The sequence below is a fragment of the Phalacrocorax carbo genome, chromosome 7 (assembly GCF_963921805.1).
Source record: "Phalacrocorax carbo chromosome 7, bPhaCar2.1, whole genome shotgun sequence".
Classification (NCBI taxonomy): domain Eukaryota; kingdom Metazoa; phylum Chordata; class Aves; order Suliformes; family Phalacrocoracidae; genus Phalacrocorax; species Phalacrocorax carbo.
In genome coordinates this window covers 14350798-14378230 of record NC_087519.1, presented here as the reverse complement: position 1 = coordinate 14378230, position 27433 = coordinate 14350798, and the positions used below count along the sequence as shown (strand labels likewise).

Sequence of the window (27433 nt, the reverse complement as noted above, 5' to 3'; positions counted from 1 at the left end):
AATGATATTTCAGAAATCAGCACTGGCAGGCTGTGCAGTTTTTCAGTATGAAGCTAAATTTCAGTTCCTGTTAAATAAGAAACCTTTCCTTTATGAACATATTAATTTGAAAAATGAAAAATGTCATTTTTCAGTTTTGTGATCACCAGGTTAGCAGAGACCATAAAGTAATTGCTGGTAACAGCCAAAGTGAAAGTATTCAGATACAAAATAAGCTTTTCAGGTGCTTATACCAGAAATGGTAAAATTCTCTGGTAGCTGGAGCCATGGAAAAAAGGTTTTAAAGTGTTTCTCTTCTGCACCATCCTGGCACATTTAGGATTCACATCTGCTGACACAGGAAGAAAGGGAATTGCTGTAATTATAACTAAAGAAGCCATTTAGCAGACTCCTCTTCCAGCATTCTTGAAACCTTAGCAGATCAGAAGAAAAGGAGTCTGTTACTGCAGCTGGAAGCATGGCTACTGAAACTGTAGGAATTTACATAGTAACCAGGAGAGCTACTGCTCTCCCAGTGAAGCCCAGTGCTGTTCCCAGAGTGGTGTGAAGCTATCAGTTCTCCAGCCATGACTTCTCAGTCAGAATGGATCACAGATACTTGCAAGGCTAAACTAGACCATAAATTAGAAACAAGAAGAAAATGTGCAAACCAATATTTTTTTAATATCCTGATGCAATAATAGCGTAATAATATCTGCCACTTAATTCCAAAGTGTTGCTGCTGTCAACTCTGCATCTACCACTTGGGTGGTTGGCTCAGAATTGGAGGATAATTGCTTTCAAAGAGATCCACAGGTGTGGAGGTCTGAACCAAGGTTAGGTGGAGAATATGCTTGAGGCCCTATTGAGGGAACAAGGTAGCTTAAGAATACTTATTTGCATTGTTAAATCTTGAAAAAATTATTCTCCAGAATAAGAGGGTCCTATGAGCGAGAAGGCAAAAATATACTGATGTATTTCAAATCATGGATTCTGCCAAGAGCAACTTAATTGTTACATGGTTTACAGATGTGCTGTGAATTTCTGCATCAGTGTGTGTAAAAGATTTGGTTTTTCTCTTACAGGGAACGCAAATTACTTTCACTATACGAAGCAAGGTGGAAGCCCTGTGATTGATGGTGTCGATGATGCTAAGGAAATGGTAAACACCAGGCAGGCCTGCACTTTGCTAGGTAATTTGTAAAACACAGTCATATCCCAAGTCTGATATACTAGCAAGTGTTCTCTACATTGTTTGTATATTTTCTTCATACTCTGTTACGTTTAAAAACAGGGGAGTTTGATAGACTTTGGGCCTGAGACACTTTTATTGCATTAAGAAGGTATTTAAATTGCAGTGGAATCTAGTGTAGGAGGAGCACTCATTATATGAACGTAAATGGTGGATTCCCTTGGTCTAGCATATGCAGTGTTGGACATCACTGACAAAGCACTCTGAGACAGCGAATTAAATAGCTCATTTTAATGGATTTTGTTTGCATCTGGTTGTAAAATGTTTTTAATAGAAGTAGAGCCAAGCAGTACTGTCAAATGCCAAAGTCTGAAAAAAACACGCAGCAGCTACCATTTTTCTCTTCCCAATAAAGTTTTTCATCAACTGAATCTTGTGGTTCTTTATTTCTCTCTCAATTCAAAACATTTTATTCATCATTTTTCAGGGATTAGTGATTCATACCAGATGGGAATTTTTCGAATCCTTGCTGGCATCCTTCACTTGGGCAATGTGGAGTTTGGATCTCGGGATTCTGACAGCTGCACTATTCCTGTGAGTAGTAGATGAGCTGAAGGGCATGGTTTCTACTCCGACAATTCTGCCTTCTGCTGCTTTGCAGGGACCTCTTCTGAAAAAGAGTAACAATATAAAAACCCAAGCAATGTTTTTATTTCAATTTGTTAACATTTTCACCGTTCCTTTTGCAGATGGATTCAACTCTTCTCAGTTTAGAGGCTTTAGACAGTCTTCTCTGTGTTACAACAGTGGCTGCCTTGATTTCATTTCAAAACTGTAACTGATATGTCCTAGAAAAGTCTACCAGACAGGCTAGCTTTGAAGTCCTGGGCAGGTGTCTATGTCTTTATATTCCTACAGAAATACATTTCCTGCCCACAGTAAATGCTTTGCAGAGTGGGTTTTTTAATGTTAAATGCCAAAATGACCTAAATAATTGCAAAGCAAATGCAAATGCTTCACAAAGTCCTCTAGGATGTCTAGACATGAGCATAGGATATACAGATATGATTCGTGTGACTCATCTAAGTGTCGTAGTTTTATCAGTCCTTTTTTACTTTTGTGGAGGTCAGCAATGAGGACTGCATAGCCTGATCTAGAAAAACCCTCATTCCGTGAGGACCAAGGCTTCTTACTGAAGTCCATATTCTGGAGATGAGAAACAAAAAAGATCTGGCTTGTCATTCTTCTCTTCCTCAGATTCACAAGTGACCAGTTCCTCCTTTTGCCTTTCCTTGAATGTCTACTGCTGGGCTATACAGCCCTCATCTTTCTCTCTCTCCAAACAGTAGCAACAGTTGCAGGGTTTTTTTCCTCATTTTACTGTCGGTTGCTTTCTCAGGAATCTGCAGTAGCAGTTTCTGGAGCTGAGACAACAGGTCCTTCATTGGGCCACAGGTGTTCAGTGTGCCTGGTCTGACACCATCCGTCCGTGGGATCTAATGGGTAGCTGCAATGAAAGCACAACAATAGTCTAGCTCTTTGGTGTGTGGTAAAAAGGTTTTCACTACAAAGTAAGGGTCACTTAATGATCACAGGTAGAAAGCTGACGAGCCCCAGGGTATGATGAGCTAACCTGTGTTGTAATGGGTATCTCCAGTGCAGGAATCCCACTGAATGAGCTAGTACAAAGCTGCGAGAGTCTGTGCAATCCTACCCTGACGTGGTAAACATCTAGCAGGAGGGAATGTCTGCTCAATGGCACACACTACCTGAGAGGTGCTGTGCTCTGACAATAGCCACGTTATTGCAGATCTCTGCCACCATGCAGACTGGTCTGCCTGGGAAGCACTGGCCAGTGATGCAATGGTGGCACTTCAGGGACCTCAGCAAAGGCCTCTGCAAAGTGCCGTGTGAATGAATCAGTTTGTTTAATGTCAGCTTGAGTAACTCTAATGTGACAGTCTTGTGAGTGTTCATTATTATTATTTTATTATTATTGTCTTCTGAGCCAGTTAAAATGGTATGGCTAAACTGAAAGAAGACATGCTCAGTTACTGGATTTTGGAGTTTAACAGAACTGCCATGGGACCTGTATGCTGTAAGGACTGCAACAAGCCCCAGTGAAGTCAGAAGGACATGGAAAAAGAAAGATAAAGCTGGTGTAGCCTGAAGCTACTGGGAATGTAGTTACAGTCCCCTGTAATCTGTCCTTGTCAAGAGACTGCTTGTCAGCATGATGTTGAGCCACAGGTGCAAAGTGAACGTGATGAGGAAGTAGCATTAGGGGAGTTCCTTAGGAGGAAAGACCTGTCTGTCCTCCTTGATTTCTAGCTATCGGTTTGCTTGTTAGCCATGAGGTGTAGTATATTAACTCACTGAGTGGTAAACACACTGCACAGATTTTTATGCAGAAATCTTATATACCCATCTCAGTGTGCAAGCCTTGCTAGTTGATTTTACCTGGTTAAACAAAGGTCAACTTTTTCACTTGTACAGTACAATTTGAGAATTAGAGAACATAATTTGTGTGCTCCAATCTCTTAATGTTTGTCTCCAGAAAATACTGTGTTAAATACTAGTGCACTGAAGTCCTTCCACGCTTCTTCCTCTTCGTTCTTGGCTTGGGCTGTGATGCCCCATTGCCCATCACTCCCTGCCAGGGATGTATATCAGCAGACAAGAGCACCACTCAGGAGCTGTAGTCCATTCTGTCCCTAGCACACAGCTGATGTCCTGTCCTCTGCATTTCTCTAGCTTCTTCACTCAAAACTGCAACAGTTAGTTATAACTAAGAATTCAGAATACCTTCCCTAAGAATTCAAAGGTCCATCCCTGTGAAACTAGGTGATTACTTTTTGCAAAGGTTGCAGGCTCCCTGCAACCTTTTGCAGGTTTGGGGCTTTTTGGTGAACACAAGTATCACAAAACACCTTTGGGGAAACTGTGATTCACTAATTTACTTCAGTGATGTGAATGTGATAAGTGGGTAGGGAACTTGTTATGTTTAGAAGGAGGAAGAGCTGAGGAAGCTGTTGTTGCTGCTTATTGTTGGATCACTGCAGGGAGTTCTTATGATTGCACGTGTGCTATTGGTAATACTGTTTCAAGACCTAACAAGATTGGTTTTATTAGCCCAAGCATGAACCCCTCACCATCTTCTGTGACCTCATGGGTGTGGAGTATGAAGAGATGGCCCACTGGCTGTGCCACAGGAAGCTTGCAACTGCCACTGAAACCTACATCAAGCCAATTTCTAAACTTCATGCCATCAATGCCAGAGATGCACTTGCGAAACATATCTATGCTAATCTCTTTAACTGGATTGTAGATCATGTGAACAAAGCCCTTCACGCTACTGTAAAACAGCATTCTTTCATTGGAGTGTTGGACATCTATGGGTGAGTCTTTTTGTCAGAGGTATGACACCTCTTATGTAATTACTTTACTGCAAAGCATCTTTGTCTTTATCATGTAGCACTGTGTGGATTACACAAAAAACCCGAAACCCTTAGCAGCTGCTTATTCCAGCTGAAGGAAGTAGGTGTTTAGTTTTGACATGCTATCTAAGATCTTTGTCTTGACTTTAAGGGTTGAAATTTATAGTGGGATTTCAGATTTTTGCTGTTGGTAGTTCCTTTATGTATTGCATTGGGGAAAGTTAGAAGGGGATTGTAATCTCACGTTTCCTCCAGGGTGGCACTTCTGGAGAGGACAAAGATAACTAACGTGCTCTCCAGGAATATCAGTCCCTTCCCTGTGTTCCTCAGCTCTGCCTAAAGAGGGAGCATTACTGAATTGCCCATGTACAGCAATTTGCCATTTCCCTTCGTGCTTCGTTGCTTGACTGTGGTTGTTTGTGCCTGGAATAATGCAATGAATTTGACCGGAGGGAGGGAATTTGAAATCATGGGGTCATTTAATCTGTTTTTTTCACTTCACTAATAATTTTGAATATCTGCATATTTTAGATTTGAGACATTCGAAATCAACAGCTTTGAACAGTTCTGTATCAACTATGCCAACGAAAAGCTGCAGCAGCAGTTCAATATGGTAAGTAGGAAATGACCGGCATTTCCTCTTCCTTTTCCCCTCACCCAAGTCCATTCTGCTAATTGTGTCCCCAGTGGTTACAAAAATTCCTTCAGTCTATTAACCAGCTCTCCTGGCTGTGGGCTCTGGGGGATGGGGAAAGATTTACTATCTCCTAGAAATAGATTTTATGACTAACTGCTGCTCTGGGACTATTTGAAATTCCGATCACAGTAACAATTATAAGACAGAAACAGTGCTTGGCAATTAAGACCCAGAGATCGCCTGTCAATGAGCGCACCGTGTGGATGAAGTTGGTGTTACCTGTGTCTCCGTAACCTCAGAGAGCCTACGGACGCGCAACAGAGAGCAGGGCTTTGCTGCTAGAAATCTGCCACCCACACTTCCTCTCCTGGCGTTATTTTTGAGGGTTCTCAGCCGCATCCCGAAGTCGATGACTGATGTGTGGCAAGAGGCACCTCTTCCCCCTCCTCCAGGGAGATTATGATTCTCTCTCCTCAGCCTTAGTGATGTGTGTGATTATATATCTCACCTGCATAACGACGAGGCAAGTTATTTATGCCAGGTCTGTTGCTAGGCTGTGCTGCAGTACAGGAATAGCTTTGAACTCTCTTTGCAAGTGTACCTCCATGGTGGTGCATGCTCGCAGGACTGGATCCCCCCGTGCCGTTGTTCATCCCAGTGGCAGGGATGCGTGTCAAGGGGTAAGCCGCGTGCTGGAGTGGAGGCTGGGCTTTCCAGCCCCGGCGTGCCCTTTCTGTGCTGGTAGTGCCACGGCTGGCTTCAGCTCCATAAACGGGATGTCGTAACTGCTAAGCACAAGGCATCTCAGAGTTTTTCTCAGCTCTACAGCAAAGATCTTGTCACTGTAAGAATTGTGTTTGCTTCTTCAGTAAAGATCGCCATCCCCATGTACCCTTTCCTCTCGCACTCTTGCTGTAAGCACTCATCTCATGGAGGAGGGGGCGATGGGGCTTTTGTGTTGATGCCCTGCCAAGCTACCAAACCAAACGCTGGTGGACGCAGACCCATTGGGCTGTCTGCAGGTACATGGGGTGGAAGTTGTTTTAAATGAAAGTCCTGTGTCCGTGGTGGCAGACAGCAAGTCTTAATGTGCTACCCAGGGCAGCCTGAGCCCGGCTGCGGGCAGGCTGCGTGGGGACTGCCCAGCCACCACTCGCATCTCCACAGCCTGCCTGGCCTCCCCAGCCACCCTTCCCCTTCCCGGCTACCCACAGCCCATAAGGAAAATCAGGTCTGAAGACATTTTTCACCATGTAATTGCTAATTCCTTTGCAGTGGAGAAATGGTTTTATGTTTTCCTTCAGGACTTATGTTGGATATGACTCTCCAATAAAACGCTACTATTGGCTTTCCTGTCAGGAATTAACTTGGTGTGTAACGCAGCCGTTAAGCGGCAGGGTGGGAATGGCTTCTGCGGGCGCTGTTAAGGAGCACTGCTTTGGAAAGGATGGCATCAAGCTAATGAAATAAAAGGGATAACCCGCTTCGTCAGGGTAGATTTCTGCTGTCTGGCAGATACATGCCAGAGACCTGTGAGGTGTTTGTGGGCTTGTGCACTGAGCTCCAGGGGGGCAGCTGAGGCCAGCTCCACGAACACAGGTGTTTGTGGTGGCCCCCCGAGCACAGCACTGCTCTTTGCTGCTTGTTAGGGTGTGCCCTGAGTTCAGTTCTGCCTGCCAGAGCATTTAGTATGAACTAGAATTTAAATGGGAGATAAAACGCCATTTAAAATAACTGGAGTCAGTAGTCTTTTTGTTTTTAAAGGGAGTGCTTGTGTTGTGCAGACCAGTTTGCCTGTTTAGTATCTCATTATCTTTATTTTCTGAAGTTTTAATTCATCTCCTATGCACGTCTCATTAAAGCTGTGCAGGTTTTTTGTTATACTATTTTTGAATAAATATACTACTACATTGTTATTGATCTTTATACCAGATAAATCTTCCACAAAATTTTGCTTAAAGGATTTATTGTGTTAAATCTCCTAGAGTAATTCTTGCAGGTTTTTGCTGAAGCATATATTTTAATGCAGTGTGTCATCTTAGAAAAAAAAACAGCAGCCATTTAAGAGAAAATGGAGCTCTGCTCTTTCACAAGGAAACGCGGAAGTATTTATAGGGAAATTTTACTTGAAATAGAGCAGTATTCATAACTTCAAAATCATAAATGCATGGCACATCCCACTGTATAAGTTGCTGTTCCTGTACTTGAGGCTTTTTCTGGCGTTTGTGTTGGGTTTTTTTGTAAAAGCAAAAAGAGCCTATAGTCGTTGTCGGACAATACAGTAAAAAGATAGGAAAAGATAGACCTTATTTGCAGAGAATATGGATGAGTGCTTTAATTTAGTCTGTTGTTTTTAGGCCAGGAAAAAAGGTTAATTTATTTTTCATACACTTACTTGTTAAAGGGTTTATTCATTTGAACTAATGTGTGACTTGACAGCCTGGATTAATGTTCCAAGATGAATTCAAGTGAGAGTTAGATGTATTTATTCTGCATTTTATTTCACAGAAAAATATTTTCTTTTTGCCCTGTAGCATGTCTTTAAGCTGGAACAAGAAGAATATATGAAGGAACAAATACCATGGACCCTGATTGATTTCTATGACAATCAGCCTTGCATCAACCTCATAGAGGCCAAAATGGGAATTCTTGATCTGTTGGATGAGGAGTGCAAGGTGTGTGTTCAAGGACTTTCATAGAGAAAGAGGTCATCAGCTGCCCTGCTTCTGGGGCCTCATAGGGAAAAGTCATCTGTGTACAGCTATCATTTTGACACTCTGCTGTTGAAAGGATATGGAGAACATAAAAACAGAATCGGCAATTACAGGAGGGGAAAAATGGTTTTAGTCATACTTTTTTTTCCCCTCCTTTCGATCATGTGTCTGTATCTGTGGGTCTCTGATCAACCTTTGTTTTGACTCTGGCAACTTTCTCTTTCCGGAGTGTTGCAAGTGCAGTCTTTGGCCCTGTCAGATTTGTCCAAATTGCCTCTCGCTTGGTGTCTTACTTCTTGGCTTTTATCTTAGTTTAATTTATGCCAAGTGATGTGCAGGGGATGGCGTGTGGTGTCTACTTCAGCGGAAACCCAGCTTGGGGTGCTTGTGCATTACAAAGCATCATAAGCAATCTCTAATGGTGGTGGATGAGTTCTGACCCGCTGAGATGCTGCTCAGTCCGATAACGTACCTCTTGGATCCCCACCTTCAGGTGTGTGACACTGGAAGTGTTATTAGCATTGTATGTGTCACATAGCAGCTAGACCTGCAGCTGGGCTACACCCCAGTTCAGAGTATTAGAAAGGCAAGTGTATAGCTGGTTACTGGCTTCCTTGCTTATAGCAGTACTGGAAATCCAAGCAGTCAGAGTTTGAAAGCAAACCACAAAGTGTTGTCCCCCATCCTCTTAGTTTCGTTTGCTACTGAAAAGTTTTAAAGACATTTTAAATGGCTGTGTGTTCTCTTCTGTAGATGCCAAAAGGCTCAGATGACACTTGGGCCCAAAAACTATACAATACTCATTTGAATAAATGTGCCCTCTTTGAAAAACCACGTTTGTCAAATAAGGCTTTTATCATCAAGCACTTTGCTGACAAGGTAAGGACTTTTCCTCCAGCACACCTTTCTGTGGCTGGTGTTGCTGAGCATGTGCGTGGGAGGGGATCCTGGGGTGGGCGGCTGTGGAAGGCAATGAATGGGCAGCGGCATCCCTGGCTCTGTTTGGCTTCTTGCAAAATATGTGCCCGATCGGGAGAAGAAAGTTGACCTGGCACCTGTGCAAAGCCAGGAACACAAACAACAGCTCATGACTCCTGTCACATGCTGTAACCACTAACCATCCACTTTCAAAATCTGACAGCTTAGTGTATTTGCAGTTCACAGCATAAGTTTATCAATTCCAGTTATGCTATAGAAATACACAAAACAGATTATCATATCTCTCTCTGTAGTTTTAGCTAAAAAGCAACAAAAAACCAATGTTGGTTTTGCTGCCATCTTAATGTGCAAACATGAAAGAGGCTAACACACCCTTCTTATCACTGGGGCAACATGTGCTGCTCCCACCCGGGCCTCTGCTGGCCAGTGAATGGCTATTTCTAGAAAGCTGGACAAGGGTTATCTCAGTGGAGTGCTTGTGTTGTTCAGCTCCCACAATGTATCATCAAACTGAGCAACTCCTCAGGTTAAAATAAAATAAATTTTAAAATCCGGTTTAAGATGATTGTCCTCTTAAATGAAGAAGCTGCCTCAGAATATTGTCAGCTTTGTACAAGAAAGTTGGGAGAAGCTCTGGGATTCTTGTCAGTAGGTCTGTATATGCTGACATGGGGGGTTGGAGGCCTTTATTTGCCTCCACTTGATTTCTCCCAGGTTCTTGAATTTATGCTTAGAAGAGGGATCCTGCTCTTGCTGTGTCTGGTGTTATCTTAATGAAAAGAGCAAGAACATCTCTGTAACTGTTTAGATTCATGAGTTCTGTTTTATCTGGTGGATGAGAGAACAGGAAGGATTTAATTAGTTTTTCATATACTGTTCATTAGGCTAAACTTCGCTATTTGAAAACAAAGCTTTCCTATGCCTTGTCTGAGCAGTGAGGGCCAAGGAAAGCCAAAAGTAGCTCCAGGCAGGTATTGGCAAAGCTCTAAGCTCTGATGCACTGTCTCTGCTAAGTATTTTATGCTTTCCTGTGTGCTTACGTGAATGCATACAGACATCTTGAAGGAAAAAATAAAGCTGTAGCTGGCAGGTTAGTAACCTCTGCCTTGACGTTGTCTTCTCAGGGAGACGGCAGAGATTCTGCTGCCCTCTCGTGGCATTCACCTCCCGCATTAAAAACTTTAATGCTACGCGAGGTAATGCTCAGAGTGGGTTTTCAGCTGTAGAGAGACCTTGGGGAGATCCTCTGCCTTCTTCCCCCATAGGAATTTTTTGAAATGTTTTGCAGCTCGGGGTATAGTGTCATTGTGTAAGCACGGATAAGTGGCTGTACTGAAAGAGGGGCTGCTGATGGCTGTCAATCTGTCTGCTCCGAAAGAACAAAATTACTGTAAGGGTCTGCTCTCATATTGTAGAGTCTGCACTTCTGCTGATACAAGATTGAAGAGTTAGCATGAGACACTTCATAAGAGTTAGCATACTTACATTAATTAGCGTCTAGTACTAAGGTATAGACTTTTGACAATAGTTTCAGCCCTGATTTAGCAGAGTGAAATAAATACTAGGTTATTATCTGACACTCTGGCTGTCTTTGGTCCAGGAGACTTTGTGGCCCTGTGACAGAGGATTGTTATGTATTGTCACAACATGCAAACTTTTTATTGCTTCTGGTAAAAATAGTCTTTCTGAGTACAAATGAGGCATTTTCATAATAAGCTGCAGACAGATCTACTTATTGCCTCTCAGCTAATGAGATGAGATGAGATACTTTGTTCTCAGTTGCATCTGGATTTCACATAATTTTGGAGCCCTGATAACTTCAGTGAAGGAGATGCCTAACATGCATTTTGATTCTTCACCTTTATGGTAACCATTCAATCATGCTGTATTACCAGAAGCATCTCTCAGCAGTGAAATATATCTGGTATAATGCAGTAACAGTATTAATCTCCATATGTTTTAATGTTTTACGTTTTACTGGAAAACACCGTCTGTGAGGAAAATCTATATTTAACAAAGATGCACTTGGGAGCTGATATTTTCAACATCCACAATAATCATCTGTTTTAAATGTGAATGTTACAGCTGGTGAATTCTGTGCAAAATATTCTTATTAAATATGTTTAATACACATTTATGTAAAATGATGGTTTTCAGGTGGAATATCAATGTGAAGGCTTTTTGGAAAAGAATAAAGACACAGTTTATGAAGAACAAATTAAGGTCCTAAAATCAAGTAAGGTTAGTATAAGGATTTTTTTCCCCTTCTTTTACAGTTACGAATCCTTGAATTAAGGGTCATATAAAATGTCTTATAAACCTAGTAAATATTTCTCCCTTAGTATAGATCAACTGAAATTGAACATAGTTTGTGTTTTACTTTGCTGTCTGTCTGGATTTAGAATGTCCCATAGCCTAATTTTGCTCCATGTAAGATAGGTCTGCATTTAGCCACTGATTTCACTGTTTGGGTTTAGCTTTTTTGTTAGTTTGTTTGCTTGTTTTTACTTTTCCCAAAACTTTGCTATATTTTCTACAAAGGAACGAAGGTTTTCTAATATGCTATAGTAGTATAAGAAGGCTTAACAGTTAAGCCCTCAGTTTTGTAATCTGAAAACAGAAGATCCTTGTTTATGGCCTGAAATTGGGCAGAAGATTTCTGGAGGAGAGATGAGTTCTGTCCCAGAAGCAAAATGAGAGAGGAATGAAAAGTATAGACCCTAAGATCACGAACCAGAATTTACAGTGTCTTGTAACTTGTATTCTTGATAACTATGAAAGAAAGATAACATCTGAATTAGAAAATGCTGCATGAAGGAATATCATAGAACAGGCCTTCAGTGGCATCATCTGCTTTTTTTAATGGCAAAAATGCTAGTTGTGCTCTTCTGAAATGTAAAGGCAATTAACTTGACATTGCACTGTGATGGCTGTTGGGAATTTAGCAGCTCTAATGTCCCAGGAAGCTGGGTATCAAGGACAGGCTATTTAAAATTGTGCTATTCTATCAGGAAAACGAACATTTTTCTCTTCTGTTTCTATTCTGAGCCGATATATGAAGCTAAATGATTAAAACGTAGTATAATGAAAAAACACAGCAGACTTTCTACTGAGAGAAGTGTTGAAGTGGTTTGAGTGAAGTCAGTTGCTCTGTGTGTGTGGGAGGCAGGTGGCATCCTCAGGGAGCTGGCAGGGACCAGGCACCTGTGTTGCTCCAGCTCTGCCACGGTGTGGCAGCATGCTGTGCAGGGCAGAGTGCAGGGGTGCTCTGAGGGATGTAGTCCAGTTACTAAGGGACAGTGGGGACATAGCTGCCATAAAAGCATGACAACAGCTTGGGCACCTCAGTGAGTTGAGTCAATTCAGTCTAAACACTAAGAAACAACATGATTTTCCCCAATGGTAAATTTTACCAAAACCAGTGTTAAAAAAATAAACTGTGTAGAAAATAGATTTTCAAAAGACAAATGTTTCATTTTTGGTCTTAGCAGGCCCTCTTTATTAGTAATTGTAGTGGGATTGCATTTCTGATTTTTATTTTTTTGTTGTTGCTATTTTCTGGGGTTGCTGCGCACATTCAACAGAAGGTAATTCTAAATTGAATGCATCATCTGTCATCCTGCCCATGCCCACTCTTACATACAGCTCGAATGCTTCTTTGCTCTCCGAAGTGCATGACACACATTGCTTTCGGCAGGCACTGTAGGGTTCAGCTATTTATTTTGGCCTTCTCTGTAAATCCACCCACAGATCCTCTTTGAACTAGTTCAGTTTCCATGCATATATCATGAAAGCAATACAACAGTCCTCAGCTTTTATGCTTGCTACTGGCATGTTGTAAAAATCTTCTGTTGTGGCTCTGTATTGAAAGAAATGATCTGTAAGATTGTTAGCAGTATGCCTGTTAAGTTGTCTGAAAAAAAAAAGAAACACAGGAAAAAATGCTTGCTTGCTTGTTTTCTACCATGTGAATTATCTGCCCTTTGATCAGTGTTTTCCCTCTCTTTGAACGCTCCTAGTGTTCTGTGAAACAAAGAAAATTGATAAGATACTAAAAGTCAAAACCAGATGAAAACATGAATGCCCCCACAGTGTGGATCATCTCAGTAATGCTCTCCTGTTGTTGACCTCTGCTGCAGAGGGCCATATGTTGCTCCTTTCTTCTGCATGCAGTAACTGAGGCAATGTCTATGAAAATGGTGCTTTTGAAATGCACTTGCCCATTTTTACAGGCAGATTTTCCCACGGTTGGAAAAAGGGAATGAGGCTTAGGTACTGATAGCTTAGAAGACCGTATCCATCTGCAGTCCAGACACAGGGGACTCCCTTCTCACCCCTGCCCCTGGTGTGTGAGAGCATCAGGAGTTTCAGACAAAGCATACTGCATTCAAATAGGTTTCTGTTCGGGATGAAAAGACTTGGCTCTGTAGCTCGGATGCTTGTGCATACCAACTCACTCCATCTGACCGTGGAGAGCTGTTTGAAGTGGTGGTGGCCCAATCATCCTGAACTCTTTGTTGAGTCAGTGGAAGGAGACAGGCTAAAACACCCTCTGGAAATGTCATTGTTCCACCATCTCCAGAGGTAATCTAAGGCGATCATGTCCCCTAATCCAGTAGACTCAGGTGATATAAAGCTAAGCTATGATACTCCTTTTTCAGTTCAGGAAACTAGGGTATCTTTGTAGCATTCATAGTCATTATATTGTGCTGGAGTGCTGTGCTGGATGCTACTGAGTAACATTTGATGCCTTCTGCTAGGCCATCTGGCACAACCACAGAGCACGAGTACCATTTTGTTGCGCAGCATGTTTCATTAGATATCGTGCATGCTCACCAAGTTTTATAAGGCAAAAACAATTTTTTTATTTTTTAGGTTGTACTTAGCCCAAGCACTTTCTAGTACTGAAAATTGAATGCTCCTATCTCTTGGGAGAAAATGCACAGATGCTAGATAAAAGATTATTCATTGACAGGTAGAGAAGTTCAGATTTTCTTACTCTTATAATGCTTCTGAAGTGCTGTAGTTGTCAGTAGAAAGACCTGGTGGTGTTATTTTTAGTTATAAGTTACTTCAAAGCAGCTATTATATATGGGTATATTTTTTAGCCATTAGAGAAAGGGAACTGGAAGCCCTGTGTGATATTTGGAAAGATGTTTCAGGTTTTTCCTCCACTCTCACTGGCCTGAGAGTAGATCTTCAGTCAGATAAATTTGGCTAATGGTTTTTTCTTAGCTGATGGTTCCTCTTTTGAGTTGATTATTTCAATGTAGAGTGATAAAGCAGGAATATCCTTTGTTGCCTGCTGGGTAATTCAGTGTCCTAGATATTTCTCAACCACAAAGGAGTCTGATGCACCACTGGAATTTGAGAGGACCCTGTTGTTTCCTTTTTAGACCAAAGCAGCCATACATAATTGCAATGTGGACTTACGAAACTGCTGTCAGTATCTAACAGTTTCACACGGAAACTATTGCTGGCTCTGTGGAAAAAACCCTCAAATCAGAATTTTATCTTCAGACGGAGACTCACTGATCAAACCCACAGAGTTTAAGTATTAAATCACAGCCCACTCACTATACTACTAGCTTGAATGCTTTTTTGCATTTGGCCCCATGTGGAGCCACATGTAAGCACCACAAAAACCTGGTGCTTACAGCAACTGAGCCTGGATTCTACATTACCTTAAGCACAAACAGGTCCAATCATTTGCTGGATTCTTACCCTCTGTATTTTTTCTGCTGTCATACCAGTTTAAGCTGCTACCAGAGTTATTTCAGGATGAGGAGAAGGTCCTCAGTCCCACATCAGCAACCTCGTCAGGGCGCGTGCCTTTGCCTCGAACAGCTGTAAAACCAGTCAAGGCCAGGCCAGGTCAAGCCAGCAAGGAGCATAAGAAGACTGTGGGACATCAGGTGCGTTTAAAGATGCAGCTCTGTTAAATAATTTTTCTGTCTACCTCCCTCGTTCTCTTAGGTCTCAAGGTTTGCTGGTGCTTCTTGGGATCCCTTGTGATTCTGGGACAGGTGCAGCTGTTTATGGCTTACAGTTTGGAGCAAATATGCCCTAATTACTAACACATTTTGGACCACAATTTCAGGGAGCTCAGTTCTTATTGTGGTGCCAAAACCAAAATTCATGTTTTTCAAAATAGATTTAACACACTGGATGCTGAGAAGCTTTGAAAATCTTATACTGGGTCTTTTTGGTCATGTGCCACATTGTCTGAAATCGAAAGTGGGAGTTCAGTCCCCAGAAAACTTGGTTCCAGTTATCAATGGGCTAAACATAAAATATCCACGTGTGTATGCCAGAATTAATTGGAAAGTATGCAGATGAGTATGGCTGGAGAGCTCACTACTTCTTTGCTACTTTCCACTCAAGAGATTTAACAGGCGTTCCCTCAAGATGGTTATGTCCCCAGTCAGTGCTCAATATATGACAGATTGTCCCTTGGATTAGACATAGAAGCCAAGGGGAACTTTTTTGACAGTTTAGTACTGAGTTTTTATCTACTGTACTGCTTTGCTAGTGAGTAGTGGCATTCTTCTTTTGCCTGGGGCTTCCAGGAGGTTTATGTGGTGTCGTGGTTCAGCCTCAGCTGGCAACTGAACACCACGCAGCCGCTCGCTCACCCCCCCCCCACCCCTGTGGGACGGGGAAGAGAATCGGACGAGCAAAAGAACTTGTGGGTTGAGATAAGCACAGTTTAATAACTACAATAGAATGATGATGATAAATGATTATGATAATAATGACAGTAATGTTAATATAATAAAAGGGGGAAGGAAGGAAAGGGAAAACAGGGAACAAAAACGCAGAAACACGAACGATACAACCGCTCACCACCCGCCGACCGACGCTGCCCGTCCCCGAGCCGCGATTGCTCCCCCCCTCTCCCGGCCAGCCCCTCCCAGGTAGCATACTGGGCATGACGTTACATGATATGGAATATCCCTTTGGTCAGTTTGAATCCACTCTCTTAGCTGTGCCCCCTCCCCTCCCGGCTTCTTGTGCACCCAGCAGAGCATGGGAGGCTAGACATGTCCTTGACTAGTATCAGCGCTGCCCAGCAACAGCCTAAACATCTGTGTGTTATCTCAACAGGTTTTTTTCCATGCTAATTTCAAAGCATAGCACTATACCAGCTAGAGTGAAGAAAATTAACTCTATCCCAGCTGAAACCATGACATGTGGATACCTCTTTTTATGTTACTGTAGGACAGCCTGGAATATAAATTATCTGTCAGGGAGCGTAAGCTTTTTGTATCAGGGTCCCCTGCCAGTTCTTGAAAATGAACCAGCCACATCTCTTGGGTGGTCAGCATTTTGATAAAATCACCAGAAATGCCTGAGCTTTGTCCACTTCCAACATCCAAATGGTTGTTGATCCCCTAAAAAAGATGTTAGCACAGTGTCGGTGCAGTGTCATGAGCTAGTCACACTGCTAAGTAAGAATCAGGGAATTACAGAGAATGTTAGATTTGAACATTCATAATTTCTCTATAGCCTTCCCTAAGCAAGCTATGCAAAACTAAGGGTAGGAATAGGAATCGCTAGTCATGCTACTGTACAGAATGCAAATCTGCTTGGCGTGTGTATGTGGTACAGGCTGCAAATTCCGATCTGCAATTCATGGAAGAGAACCGATGCCCAGTTATCTTTTTAATTTGAACTTAATTTCTGATTTTGCAATCAGACAGTGTCCTGAGGCTGGTAGAAGCCTAACAGTTTTGTTGTTGGACTGAAATTATGAGTTGAAGTGTTAGGGGTACTCATACTACTACTATCAATCAACCATGTATATTAATTTATAAGTTTTAAAGAAAGCTAACACAAGCTAACACAAAAGTGATTTTTGTGGTTTTTAACACAACACATTTAAAACATCTAAGATGTGTTTTCATAGTTTTCTTTATTAGGGTGTTCTGTGGTTAGAAGGATATATTGCAGTATGCTAGGTATTTGTGGCCTTGATACTTCTTTGAAAGTAAAGCTCCCAAAATTCTTAGATATTGTACGTTCAAAGTTCTCTTCAGTTGGTCTGACACTGGGATCAGTGGAGCTGAAGAAATTGATACTTTTTTTTTTTACCACTCTGTTGATTTTAAATTTGATTTAAAATTTATTTAAAATTACATGGCTATTTAATAACATGCCATGAGGTTTAGTCATGAAGAGATGGACTAGACAAAGATTGGGGTAGATGAGATAGTCAGAAGCTGAAAATAACTCAGTCTATCCCATGTTTTTGTGATTTTATCACATGCTGTTACAGGAGCTTTACTCCTGTAAAGTGTAACATTTAGAAGTCTCACTGTAACATAATTCACCCAAAGACAGTATCTGAAACTAAAATCTATTGCCATAAGAAAAACAAGCTGATGTTTATTACTGAAAGCATTATTACAAATAAGCAAGTATCCCTAGGTCTACTTCCTGAGTTTATCTCAAACATGACTGAGCTTATTGAGGCTATTCTCTGATATTTTTCCCTTTTTCTTTTTCAAAAAGTTTCGAAACTCTCTTCATCTGCTGATGGAAACCCTGAATGCTACAACTCCACACTACGTGCGCTGTATTAAGCCTAACGACTTCAAGTTTCCGTTCACGTAAGCTGGTTCATGTATGGTTTGCAAGGCCTGTGCATGGGAGGGCATTGCCCAAGGCCTTGGAGGATTGAGGTTCTGCTAAACCTTGCTCACTCAGGAGTGAAGTGGTGTGTCTCCTTTCTCTTGTTATGGACTCATTGTGCGTGTGTACGTGTACTTACAGCAGGAGATGTTTTGGGATGAAGAAAGGGAGAAATACTTCCTGATGCAAATACTTCCTTTTGTGTTTGTTCATGGTGATGCATAAGAAAAAATACCAGCTTTTTCATTGCTAGCTGTTTTAAATGTGACTGGCAGTTCACACTCCTTGAGTTCATTTGACATTTGCTGGAATTTGCTTTTGGAGATACCAATGTCTTATTCTTTATCTTTTTTCACATATGAACTTGCTTAGAGCTTTTCTCAGAAGTCTGCTTAAAATCCAGGCACACAAAGGCTCCCATGGCAATTGGGCAGGCCAGCGGGAAGCAGGACAAGCAGCTTGCAGCAGCTGACAGGCTTGGACAATTCCCCAGTCAGGCCGTCCTCTATTATCGCTGAGTTGCAGAAGCACTAGCTGGACTTGTTAACCACCCATCACATCCCACCCCTGTTCCCCCTCCGTGCCACTCCTATCCTGGGTGTGTGCAGGGCCAGAGGTCCCACGTAATGCAAAACTAGCCACATACCCACAGGATCTTTTTATTCCTACGTAGATTTGATGAAAAGCGGGCAGTGCAGCAGCTGAGAGCTTGTGGTGTCCTGGAGACCATCCGAATCAGTGCAGCTGGCTTCCCTTCCAGGTGTGTTTGCCACTTTTTAGATTGCTTTCAGCTGCAGTTCTTCTTTTTAAGAGAATTATTCACTGTTGGACTGACACTCTCTCTGTTCTTGGGACAGGTGGACGTACCAAGAGTTCTTCAGCCGTTACCGTGTTCTGATGAAGCAGAGAGATGTCCTTAGTGACCGAAAGCAGACATGTAAAAATGTCCTGGAGAAGCTGATTCTGGTACTAGACTTAGTGCTGAGACCATTTGGAATCTGAAGGAGTAAAGATAGTGCCCCTTACTTCCTCACAGCCACATGATTTTGGTACTTCTACAAAGTACTAAACCACCAATATTAGCACAGGAACTGTAGAATTTCCCAGTGAATCACAGGAAAGGAAGACAGTGATTTTAAGTGTGGGTCAGTTGAGGGTGAGCCTTACCTTGCCTAATGGAAAAGATGCATTAACCACACCTTAAGGTATCGTTATCTGAGGTTTTCTAATGTGGAAGTGTTTGTCTTTCACACTGCTCCCAGCTCCTGCGCTGAAGTCAACCTTTTTCACTCCTTTTGCCCTTCCTGTTTAGCACTGTGGCTGTCCTTGTACCTCAGCAGCCTCTTGCTTTGCTTCCTACCTCCAATTGCAGCCCTACATTCCCAGGCTATGCCATCCACACCACTGGCATTGCACCTGAACTGATGTGTTTCTTAGGATTTCTTAAGGACTGATGAACAGCGGAGGGCAGGCAGGCTCCGAAGAGATAATTCCTCCTATTCTCAGTAGAAGGTGTTTAATTGAGACTTACTCAGAAGTGTCAGTTAGGAAGAGAAAGAGACAAAGTTTAAGGAAGATATAAAAGCAAGAAAGCTTATTTTGCTGAAGTGCAATGCCAATGTTAGGATGTTCATGGAAACAAAAAAATAAATACTGTGCAGGCAGGTTGGGCTCGGCTTTTTAAGTTCTGTGTCATTGGGTGGACTTAACTAAACTCTTTTTGTTTCTATGCATTTGTCTATAGTGTTAATGTATAGTGTTAAATGTATCCTAAGCACTTTGACTGCTGTTCCTTTTAGCTTCACATCAAACAATCAACAAAATTAATTTGTTTTAAATGTACCTTTGTATATTCTCAGTTTTTCCCTCCAAGGAGTACTACACCCTACAGAGATAGAATATTATTCTCTTTCTGTTTTAGTTCTGAAATTTCAGATGTGTTTGAGCAGTAGCTAGATGCTTTCTTCTGGCTTAGTCCTGATGCAGTAAATGATGCGTAGATGTTTGAAGCCTCAGCTGTTTTGTTCGTACTGTGTAATATGGTTGAAGATGCACTGTTGAGAGGGGTCATCTACAGTTTAGCAGGAAATTGCACATGTGCATTGCCTGTATTGCTTTCATCATCTGGGCCCCTTTGTCACCTCCTGTAGCCTTCCATGTCTCTTACAATCTTTGTGGCATTCTTGTCTAAGCAATAATCTCACGTTACTCCTTTAGGCCGTGCTTGTGACCTTATTGTATTAATTTGTTAACAGAACCATACAGAGAATATACTCTCCTCCACCACTTAATTTAAGTCTAGGTTTGCTTGAAATAATACAGAGATAATTTTGCCGCTCTACTAACTGTACTTTCATTTAGCCCTTCATGCCTTTTTTTTATCCACTAACATTTAATGCTATAACTGGTCCTCTTTTTACCTCTGAAAATAGGACAAGGATAAGTACCAGTTTGGTAAGACAAAAATATTTTTCCGGGCTGGTCAAGTAGCCTATCTGGAAAAAATAAGGGCAGATAAGTTGAGAGCTGCCTGTATCCGCATCCAAAAGACGATCCGAGGCTGGCTGATGCGAAAGAAGTACGTGCGTATGAGGAAGGCTGCCATCACCATTCAGAGATATGTCAGAGGGTACCAAGCACGATGGTAAGCAATGCTCATGGGAAAACCCACGCTAGCCTCAATTCAGATCTCTTTAAGTGGGACATTTAAATGTGATACATTTGTTCTCTCCTTCCTATACTGGCTGAGAGGAAACGATTTTCCAGGGAAATGAAGGAAATTGAATATAATAAGTGTGTATGTCCTGCCTGACCTTCCTGAGAGGACGGCAGCACCCTGGCTGTATGATGCATATAACAGTATGTCGTTAGTGGGAGAAGAGTACAAGTAGTACTAGGAGATATGTTGCAGATGAAGAAAAGCAGGACTCTTGGCTGAGTCCTTGTTGCCCAGTTTCCATGTGCCCTCCCAGTTGGGTCTGTCTGTCCTGCTGGAGAAGCCATTCCTCATCCAGGGTGCGGCTGTGACATCAGAGTCATTTGTTTAGATTGACTTCTGAGGGATGGCCATGGATGGGCCAGAGAAAAGGCTAGGATTACAGGTGGTATCATTCAAAGACAAGGTGGTTATGAAGACTGTAAGAATCAACCTTTGGAAAGAGGCTTACGTCAAGATGCTTTGTAATTGTCTTGCTGAGAGGGCCAAGAATGAGCAAATGTTTTCTACGGGTTGAGGTTAGGAGAGGAGATCTAGAAGGTGGCATAGTGGAAATAGCTTTAAAGCTGGAGAAAAGGTGATGAGAAATTAAGCTGAGTTTATCTTGTCAGTTCTATAGCACGGTTCTCAGAGGAACTGAAAACATTTCCCCGTAAAACCTTGCAGGGTTTCTGTTAATTTGTCATTCTGTTGTACTGCCATTTGGTAGAATAGCAAGTAAATATGCTGTATCGCTGACAACATTAGGAAGAAACTGAAGTAGAAAATATAGCTCCTGAGAAAGAGAGTAAAGTTATAGGATGTAAAAAAATAGTATTTAAGCACTGGAAAATATTACAGGTATTATTTGTAATCTTTTTCTTGCTTAGCTATGCCAAGTTCCTGCGGAGAACACGGGCTGCCATCACTATTCAGAAGTTCCAGCGCATGTATGTGGTCCGCAAAAGATACCTATGCATGCGAGCTGCTACTATTGCTCTTCAGGCTCTCTTAAGAGGTTACATGACCAGGAACAAGTACCAAATGGTAAGAAACCATCATATTTTACTTCTTCACTCTAGCTTTATTCTCACATGCCTTCAGGATGAAGCTGCTCTGTGGTGGCCGCTTGGAAATTTGAAATGTTTGTGTGTGTGCTGTTACACATAATGCACAAACAAAATATCACAGCATGGATTACAGCACCTGGAAATTAGAAAGATCTGATACTGCAATCAATGAACGTGTCATTTTAGAGATATTCACATTGTCATCTAATGTGGATGTACCTAGATTTCCAGTGCAATCAGTGGAGAATCTATTCTCTTGAGAAAACTTTTGCATTAGTTATATAGAATGTTGAGGCACTTAAATACTGAAAATGACCTTGTGTGAATGTGCCTCCATGAGTCCAAATCAGTATTGCTCATATCAATAAATGTATATGATACACTATTCCTATTGCATCCTTAATTTCAGTGATTCTGAAATGACTGATGGAATATAATGAAGGAGATTAATGTTAGACAAGAGATACCCACAAAAAATAGGAGATTAAAACTAAAGCATGGAGGGGTTTTCGTTAGTTATTTTTTTGTTTGTTCGTTTGTTTTTTTATGTATTGATGTTAGTTTTGTTTTGCAGAGAAATTGATATAACCCTGTCCTAGTGATACTGATAATATTTTCCTGAATACACTTGTTAAAAAATAAAAATTCAACTGAGAAATCAGAATTTGCTCTTCATTGGTTACAGGGCTAGAAACCGAGTTACAATTCAAATGGTTAGACTACAAATGCCAACATGTTTCGTGGCACTTCTGTCTACATTAACTGTTTTAGCTAGGCTCAAAAGTCAGCCTATATTTCACTGTGAAGTTACCTGAAAGAGTTTTATTTTTTTCCCAAGCAGGTAGATATTGAAGGCATATAACCAAAAGCCAACTAATGCTTATATTCCACATTTCTCTTTTATATTTGAAGTTTCTGTATTTCATTTGTAATAAAGTTGCCTACAGAGTCACACATGAATGTGTCTGAATTGCAGCGTTCAAACATATACTAACCAGAAAGTTTGTAAACAAGTAATCCCTAATGAGAATTTCTAAGTAGTAAGATCTCTGTTCTTGACTCAGCTGTTCTTTTGTGCAGGTATCTACTTGCCTTTTTATTGGATTTCATAGTGTTTTCATTATTACAAACCGTATTTTATGTCATGAGATTATATAAGATATGTTTTTAACAGTGGTCTGACAGATGTGACAAAGTGACACATGGACCACAGCAATATGTAGACTAAAAGCCTTCCTTAGGAAAATGAAAGATGATTGTGTATGCCTGAAGTTAGTCATGTGAGTGAAACACACTGCATCTGTCCTGTAGCTCAGAGTTTTATATACATGTTATATTCCCTCTTAATAGAGATGGCACATTTCTGGAGGGGTCCCCGTAAAGGGTGGTCAGACTTGCCCGTCAGGGAGTATCTCCCTCGAGCAGTGAATTGTTCACCGCATCAGCAACGAAAACATGAAGTTCTCACCGGTGCACCTGCAGTGTGCTGTGTATGCATTGTCCTCCTAAGGTGGAATTTTAGTAAAGCTGAGATACAGGGATGGCCAGAGAGAGAAGCACAGGCTCTGCATGCCATGGGCAGGTAAACATGGTTGTTCTGAAGTTCATGATGATTGCAAATGAGTGAAACTGAAAGCTTGCCCTATGACAGCACACTTGGGCTGAGCCATGGCTCTGTAAGTAATATATGGTACACGTGTTGTTCGTTAGGATTGTGAAAGGTACCTGTTGTTGTTAAAGAGAGGGCATGTGTTGCAGTCACATGACTAATACAAGGAATTCAAAATGGTTGAATCATCTGTTTCACACGTCCTGGGAAAGGCTTCTGCCTGAGACATTGTGATGTGCTTCTCAGCTTAACAAGGACTTTAGTTCCTCCATAGCTTTTGCATAAGCTTCCCTGGGAAATACGTGGTAAATTAAGTAACTTTTCTGATACTCTTATCTTACGTTGGAGCGGTCTGTTTCCTCACTGGATTGCATGGGTGTGAGAATTCATGGGCTGATGAGGACCATCCCTGCTCAATGGAGGTATTTTGTGGGATTTGTTGCTTTCAAACTTGAGGTGAAATTGTTGAAAGCTAGTCGTGTTTGAGCAATTCAGGCACCCACGGGTAACCTGAAGAACTGTTCCAGGAACCGTGTAAGAAGGAGGCAGGGGGCAGGCATGCTAACTGCGTGACATGCAGTCAGAAGGACTTTGGCTTTTGACCTTGCTGTACTTTTGAGAGAGCTATTTCCTTACCGCAGTGTGCTATTTAACTGAGTGCTGGTATTTCAAGTCTCATTTTTTTCTTCAGAAAGTTTGTGTATCTTATAATCTTGCCATTTTGCCACTGAACCTTTTAAATTAATTGATCTGGAAATGTAATGCTTCTAACACATTTCAGTTCATTTGCTAAGAAGTATAAAAAAAATAAAATTGTTGTTACCCTACTAGTTTGTCTTATCAGCTTTGTGGTAAATCAGAATGTGAACTGCATGTGATCTTTAAACTATCAAATCCAACAAGTAACATAAAATCTTAAAAAGTTTTGATCTAAGTGAACTCTAAAGTTCTCAGAGTCCTGGAAGCATTGTGGGTTTGGGCAGGCCCTCCCAGCATAGCAGTGGTTTGCTGGAATTCAGGTGCTCTGGACCTGGGGGATCTCTGATTTAATCAGTGGGTGTAGGATCCAAAAACAAGTAGTGGATGCTTCCTAGTGGAAATCTCTGGCTAACACACTGATGAAGGTTGCTGCATTCTTGACTGGTTTTTGTTAAAAATTATTTTTTTTTTTAATACCTCAAAGCTATGGTTGAAATTTCTGCCATGAAATAAGTTGAATTAAAAATAAAATTACCGATTAGAGTAAATGGAGATTTTTCCATGTTGGCAATTCTAATATATGTCAAAAAATAAAAAAAAAAACCCTTGTAGTTTGGTTAGCTAGACTACAGCAGCTGTTTTTAACAGCTGCTACAATTTACTCTGGGTTCTAGTGTGGACTAGCTGCATTACATGTCAAGTGTGGTAATTTTAAACTTCCTATTGATGAATCCTATGTAGCATATGTCAATGTTTCGATGATGTTCAAGATAAAAATGCAGTAAAAAAAAAAAAAAAGAATTGTATTTGCAATCTTGCCAACAGGTACCATATATTTTTGTAATTAGCTTGGATCGACATCAACACAAAGGAATGCCTGGCTCTTCAGTGTGCCTCCAGTTCTTTGTTTCCATGTTGTTCTTCCTTCTGGTTCCTTTTAATTTTATTCCCTGTCATATTCCTTATTCCTGTCGTCTTTTCCTCTTCTTTTTTGCTTAAATTAATTCCATATTCATTTCTTGTTACTCTTCACCAGACGTTTCTCTTTTCAGGCTAGTGTCTCTATGTGCACATCATCTTTACACCTCTCATTATGGAGTCTAACTGAGCAGGTGTAGTTCGCAACTCTAATACTCCTTGTGGTGTTTTTTCTTAACTGTAGATGCTGCGGGAGCACAAGTCTATTATTATCCAGAAACATGTAAGAGGTTGGCTGGCTCGAGTGCACTACCATAGAACCTTGAAGGCAATTGTTTACTTGCAATGCTGTTACCGGCGTATGATGGCCAAGAGGGAGCTAAAGAAACTGAAGATAGAGGCCCGGTCTGTAGAACGCTACAAGAAGCTTCACATTGGTTTGGAGAACAAGATAATGCAGCTGCAGCGAAAAATTGATGAGCAGGTAAAAGCTTCCTGGCTTCAGGGAAAATAATTAGAAATCTTGTATTACCTTTCCCAGTAGCACTGTGGGCATTCACAGAAAAGTGCACTGCTTTTTCGTTGTAAGGTATCAGTTCTCTTTTCTGCCGAAGAACATTGATAGAAGAGAAAGGGAGGCCACGGTAGAACTGGAACAGTAAAGCATCCGTTTGTGTCTCTTAGCACTGAGAGAAAACATCTGCTTCCTGGATGTCAGTGTTTCATTTGAAACACATCAGTTGCTCTGTTTAAGGGGAAGGTGAGGTGATCATGTTTGATGTGTGTGGGCTCCCTGTCTGATTTTAGTTTGGGATGTTAACGTGCAGGCTTAGAGACTGGACTGTTCTGTCACCTCATTAAAGCAATTCTGCAAAAACAAGACTGAAACTTTTTGGCAATGGGGAAGCTGCTGTTTTGCTCCTGTGTCTGGGTATATTCTGTAGGGAGCTAAAAGGCTACATTGAACCAGAACTTCTCCAACAGCTGCTATGTCTGTGTTATGTTTTGCAAAGAACAAAGAGTACAAATCTCTGCTGGAGAAGCTTAGCAACCTGGAAATCACGTACAGTACAGAGACAGAGAAGCTGCGGAGTGATGTGGAAAGACTTCGGATGAGTGAGGAGGAGGCTAAGAATGCGACCAACCATGTCCTCAGCCTTCAGGAGGAGATTGCCAAGCTCCGGAAGGAGCTGCACCAAACTCAGTCTGAGAAGAAGACCATTGAGGAATGGGCAGACAAATACAAACATGAAACCGAACAGGCAAGTATGCAGTCTCGGACACAGAAGATTTATAGGGGCCTGATGTCCACTCAGGTTTTGCCCAGGCTTAACTGCCTCAGTTGTGTGGCTGATATTTTACAGTATTTTTAAGCAATGTTATACCTGTACAATCCTAAATAGGCTTGCCTAAATACCTACACCTATGGTAGAAGAATATACTAAATCTATATATCGTATGTAAATATGTGTATTCAATATATCCAGACTTTGATATTGAAAGTACTTGCAAATCCAAATACTTAAGTTTCCTCAATGAGTCAGAAGTAGCACATTCATAAAAAGAAATAATTTTACCTACCTAGACAGTGTAATCACATTTGTATCAAAAATCTGTCCCATACACAGTATTCAAAGGTACCTCCTTATATCCTACCTAATTTAAACAATTAGACTACTAAACACATGTACCTGTGCACAGTCTAGTTCAACAGGTTTTGACTAACCCCTTATCTTTGCTTTAACCACAAACATATCAAACAGGTAGTTTCCTGTCAGGATTACTTGCTGATAACAGTGAAAGTTTTGAACATTGGAAGAGCCATTCCATCATTATGTGATGTTACAGTGATACATTTCAAGATCAAACAAACTTAAGGAAAAATATTAGTTGATTAAGCAAAGGGAATGTGTAGCAACCATAATCAGAGTCAAATGAGTAACTGGCAAACCTGGGCACAGTTAAAGTGGCACAACTTCTGGGCAAAGATTATGGTTAGATTATGGTCTTACCCAAAGCAATGGAATATACAACAGAACTACTAAGTTTGTTCCTATTTTAGGAATTTTTCTATTTTAAGGAATAAATTACATCTTTGGGACTTTACTGAAAAACATTATGGCACAGTGGAGTGGTTCAAGGCAGTTTTGGCATCTGATCAGAAACGGAGTGCAGAACATACAGGGGAATGTGCAGTGGGATGTATTTAAGACGTGTAATTTGGGAAAGAAAGATGTCATAACTTAGTTCACTCATTTCATGCTCTGAGGAGAAGTTTAAGTATTTGAACTCTTACTACAAGGATGTAGTTGCTGTTAGAGCTACTGATGAAAGATGAACTGTGTTCTGAGTCAAATATTTTATTATCTCTGTAGCTTGTATCAGAGCTGAAAGAGCAAAACACGTTACTGAAAACAGAGAAAGAGGAGCTGAACCGCCGCATCCATGACCAGGCGAGGGAAATAACAGGTTGGCGCTGTTCACTTCACTCAGGTTTTCTACTTCATGTTACCTTGTAAAGCAACACTTTACTGCATAGACTGGGCTAATTTGCCTCAGTTTGCATTCCTTTTTAGTTTAATGGCTTCATTTCTTTGTTTTAAGAACTCACATGCATCAGAATTATTTACTGTTTGAGTTTCCATGAAGTGCTAAGGGTTTGGGGTCTTTTTGGTGAGGGTGACTGTTACAAAGTGTTTTACTTTTAAAAAGAAGGCTCTGCTATTTAATGCAATTAATCCACTGCAGCTCTTCTGGCTGCTGTGACTACATAGACAGCAGCCAGAAGGCAGTAACTCTAAATGCAAAGGCTGTGGTGGAGGGAGCTGTGATGAGGAGGGTCAATGTTCTTGAGGAGTAAAGCATCTCACATTTTGCTTTTTACATAAAGCAGCCTTTAGCTAGTGTCCC

General features: G+C 41.2%; 1 protein-coding gene across 5 annotated transcripts in view; it reads left to right on the top strand.

Annotated features, from left to right (window-relative positions):
• Positions 1-27433, top strand: part of MYO5A (myosin VA) — a 103819-nt gene that overhangs the window by 48973 nt on the left and 27413 nt on the right. For all 5 annotated transcript variants that reach the window (XM_064456431.1, XM_064456429.1, XM_064456427.1 and 2 more), the window contains exons 8-23: positions 1065-1172; positions 1659-1765; positions 4304-4569; positions 5140-5221; positions 7780-7920; positions 8713-8838; positions 11056-11139; positions 14652-14813; positions 17413-17510; positions 18206-18292; positions 18390-18498; positions 19965-20176; positions 21118-21274; positions 24768-25007; positions 25537-25785; positions 26899-26992. In XM_064456431.1, coding sequence (XP_064312501.1) covers positions 1065-1172; positions 1659-1765; positions 4304-4569; positions 5140-5221; positions 7780-7920; positions 8713-8838; positions 11056-11139; positions 14652-14813; positions 17413-17510; positions 18206-18292; positions 18390-18498; positions 19965-20176; positions 21118-21274; positions 24768-25007; positions 25537-25785; positions 26899-26992 — 2322 coding nt within the window. The remainder of the gene's footprint in view (positions 1-1064; positions 1173-1658; positions 1766-4303; positions 4570-5139; positions 5222-7779; positions 7921-8712; positions 8839-11055; positions 11140-14651; positions 14814-17412; positions 17511-18205; positions 18293-18389; positions 18499-19964; positions 20177-21117; positions 21275-24767; positions 25008-25536; positions 25786-26898; positions 26993-27433) is intronic.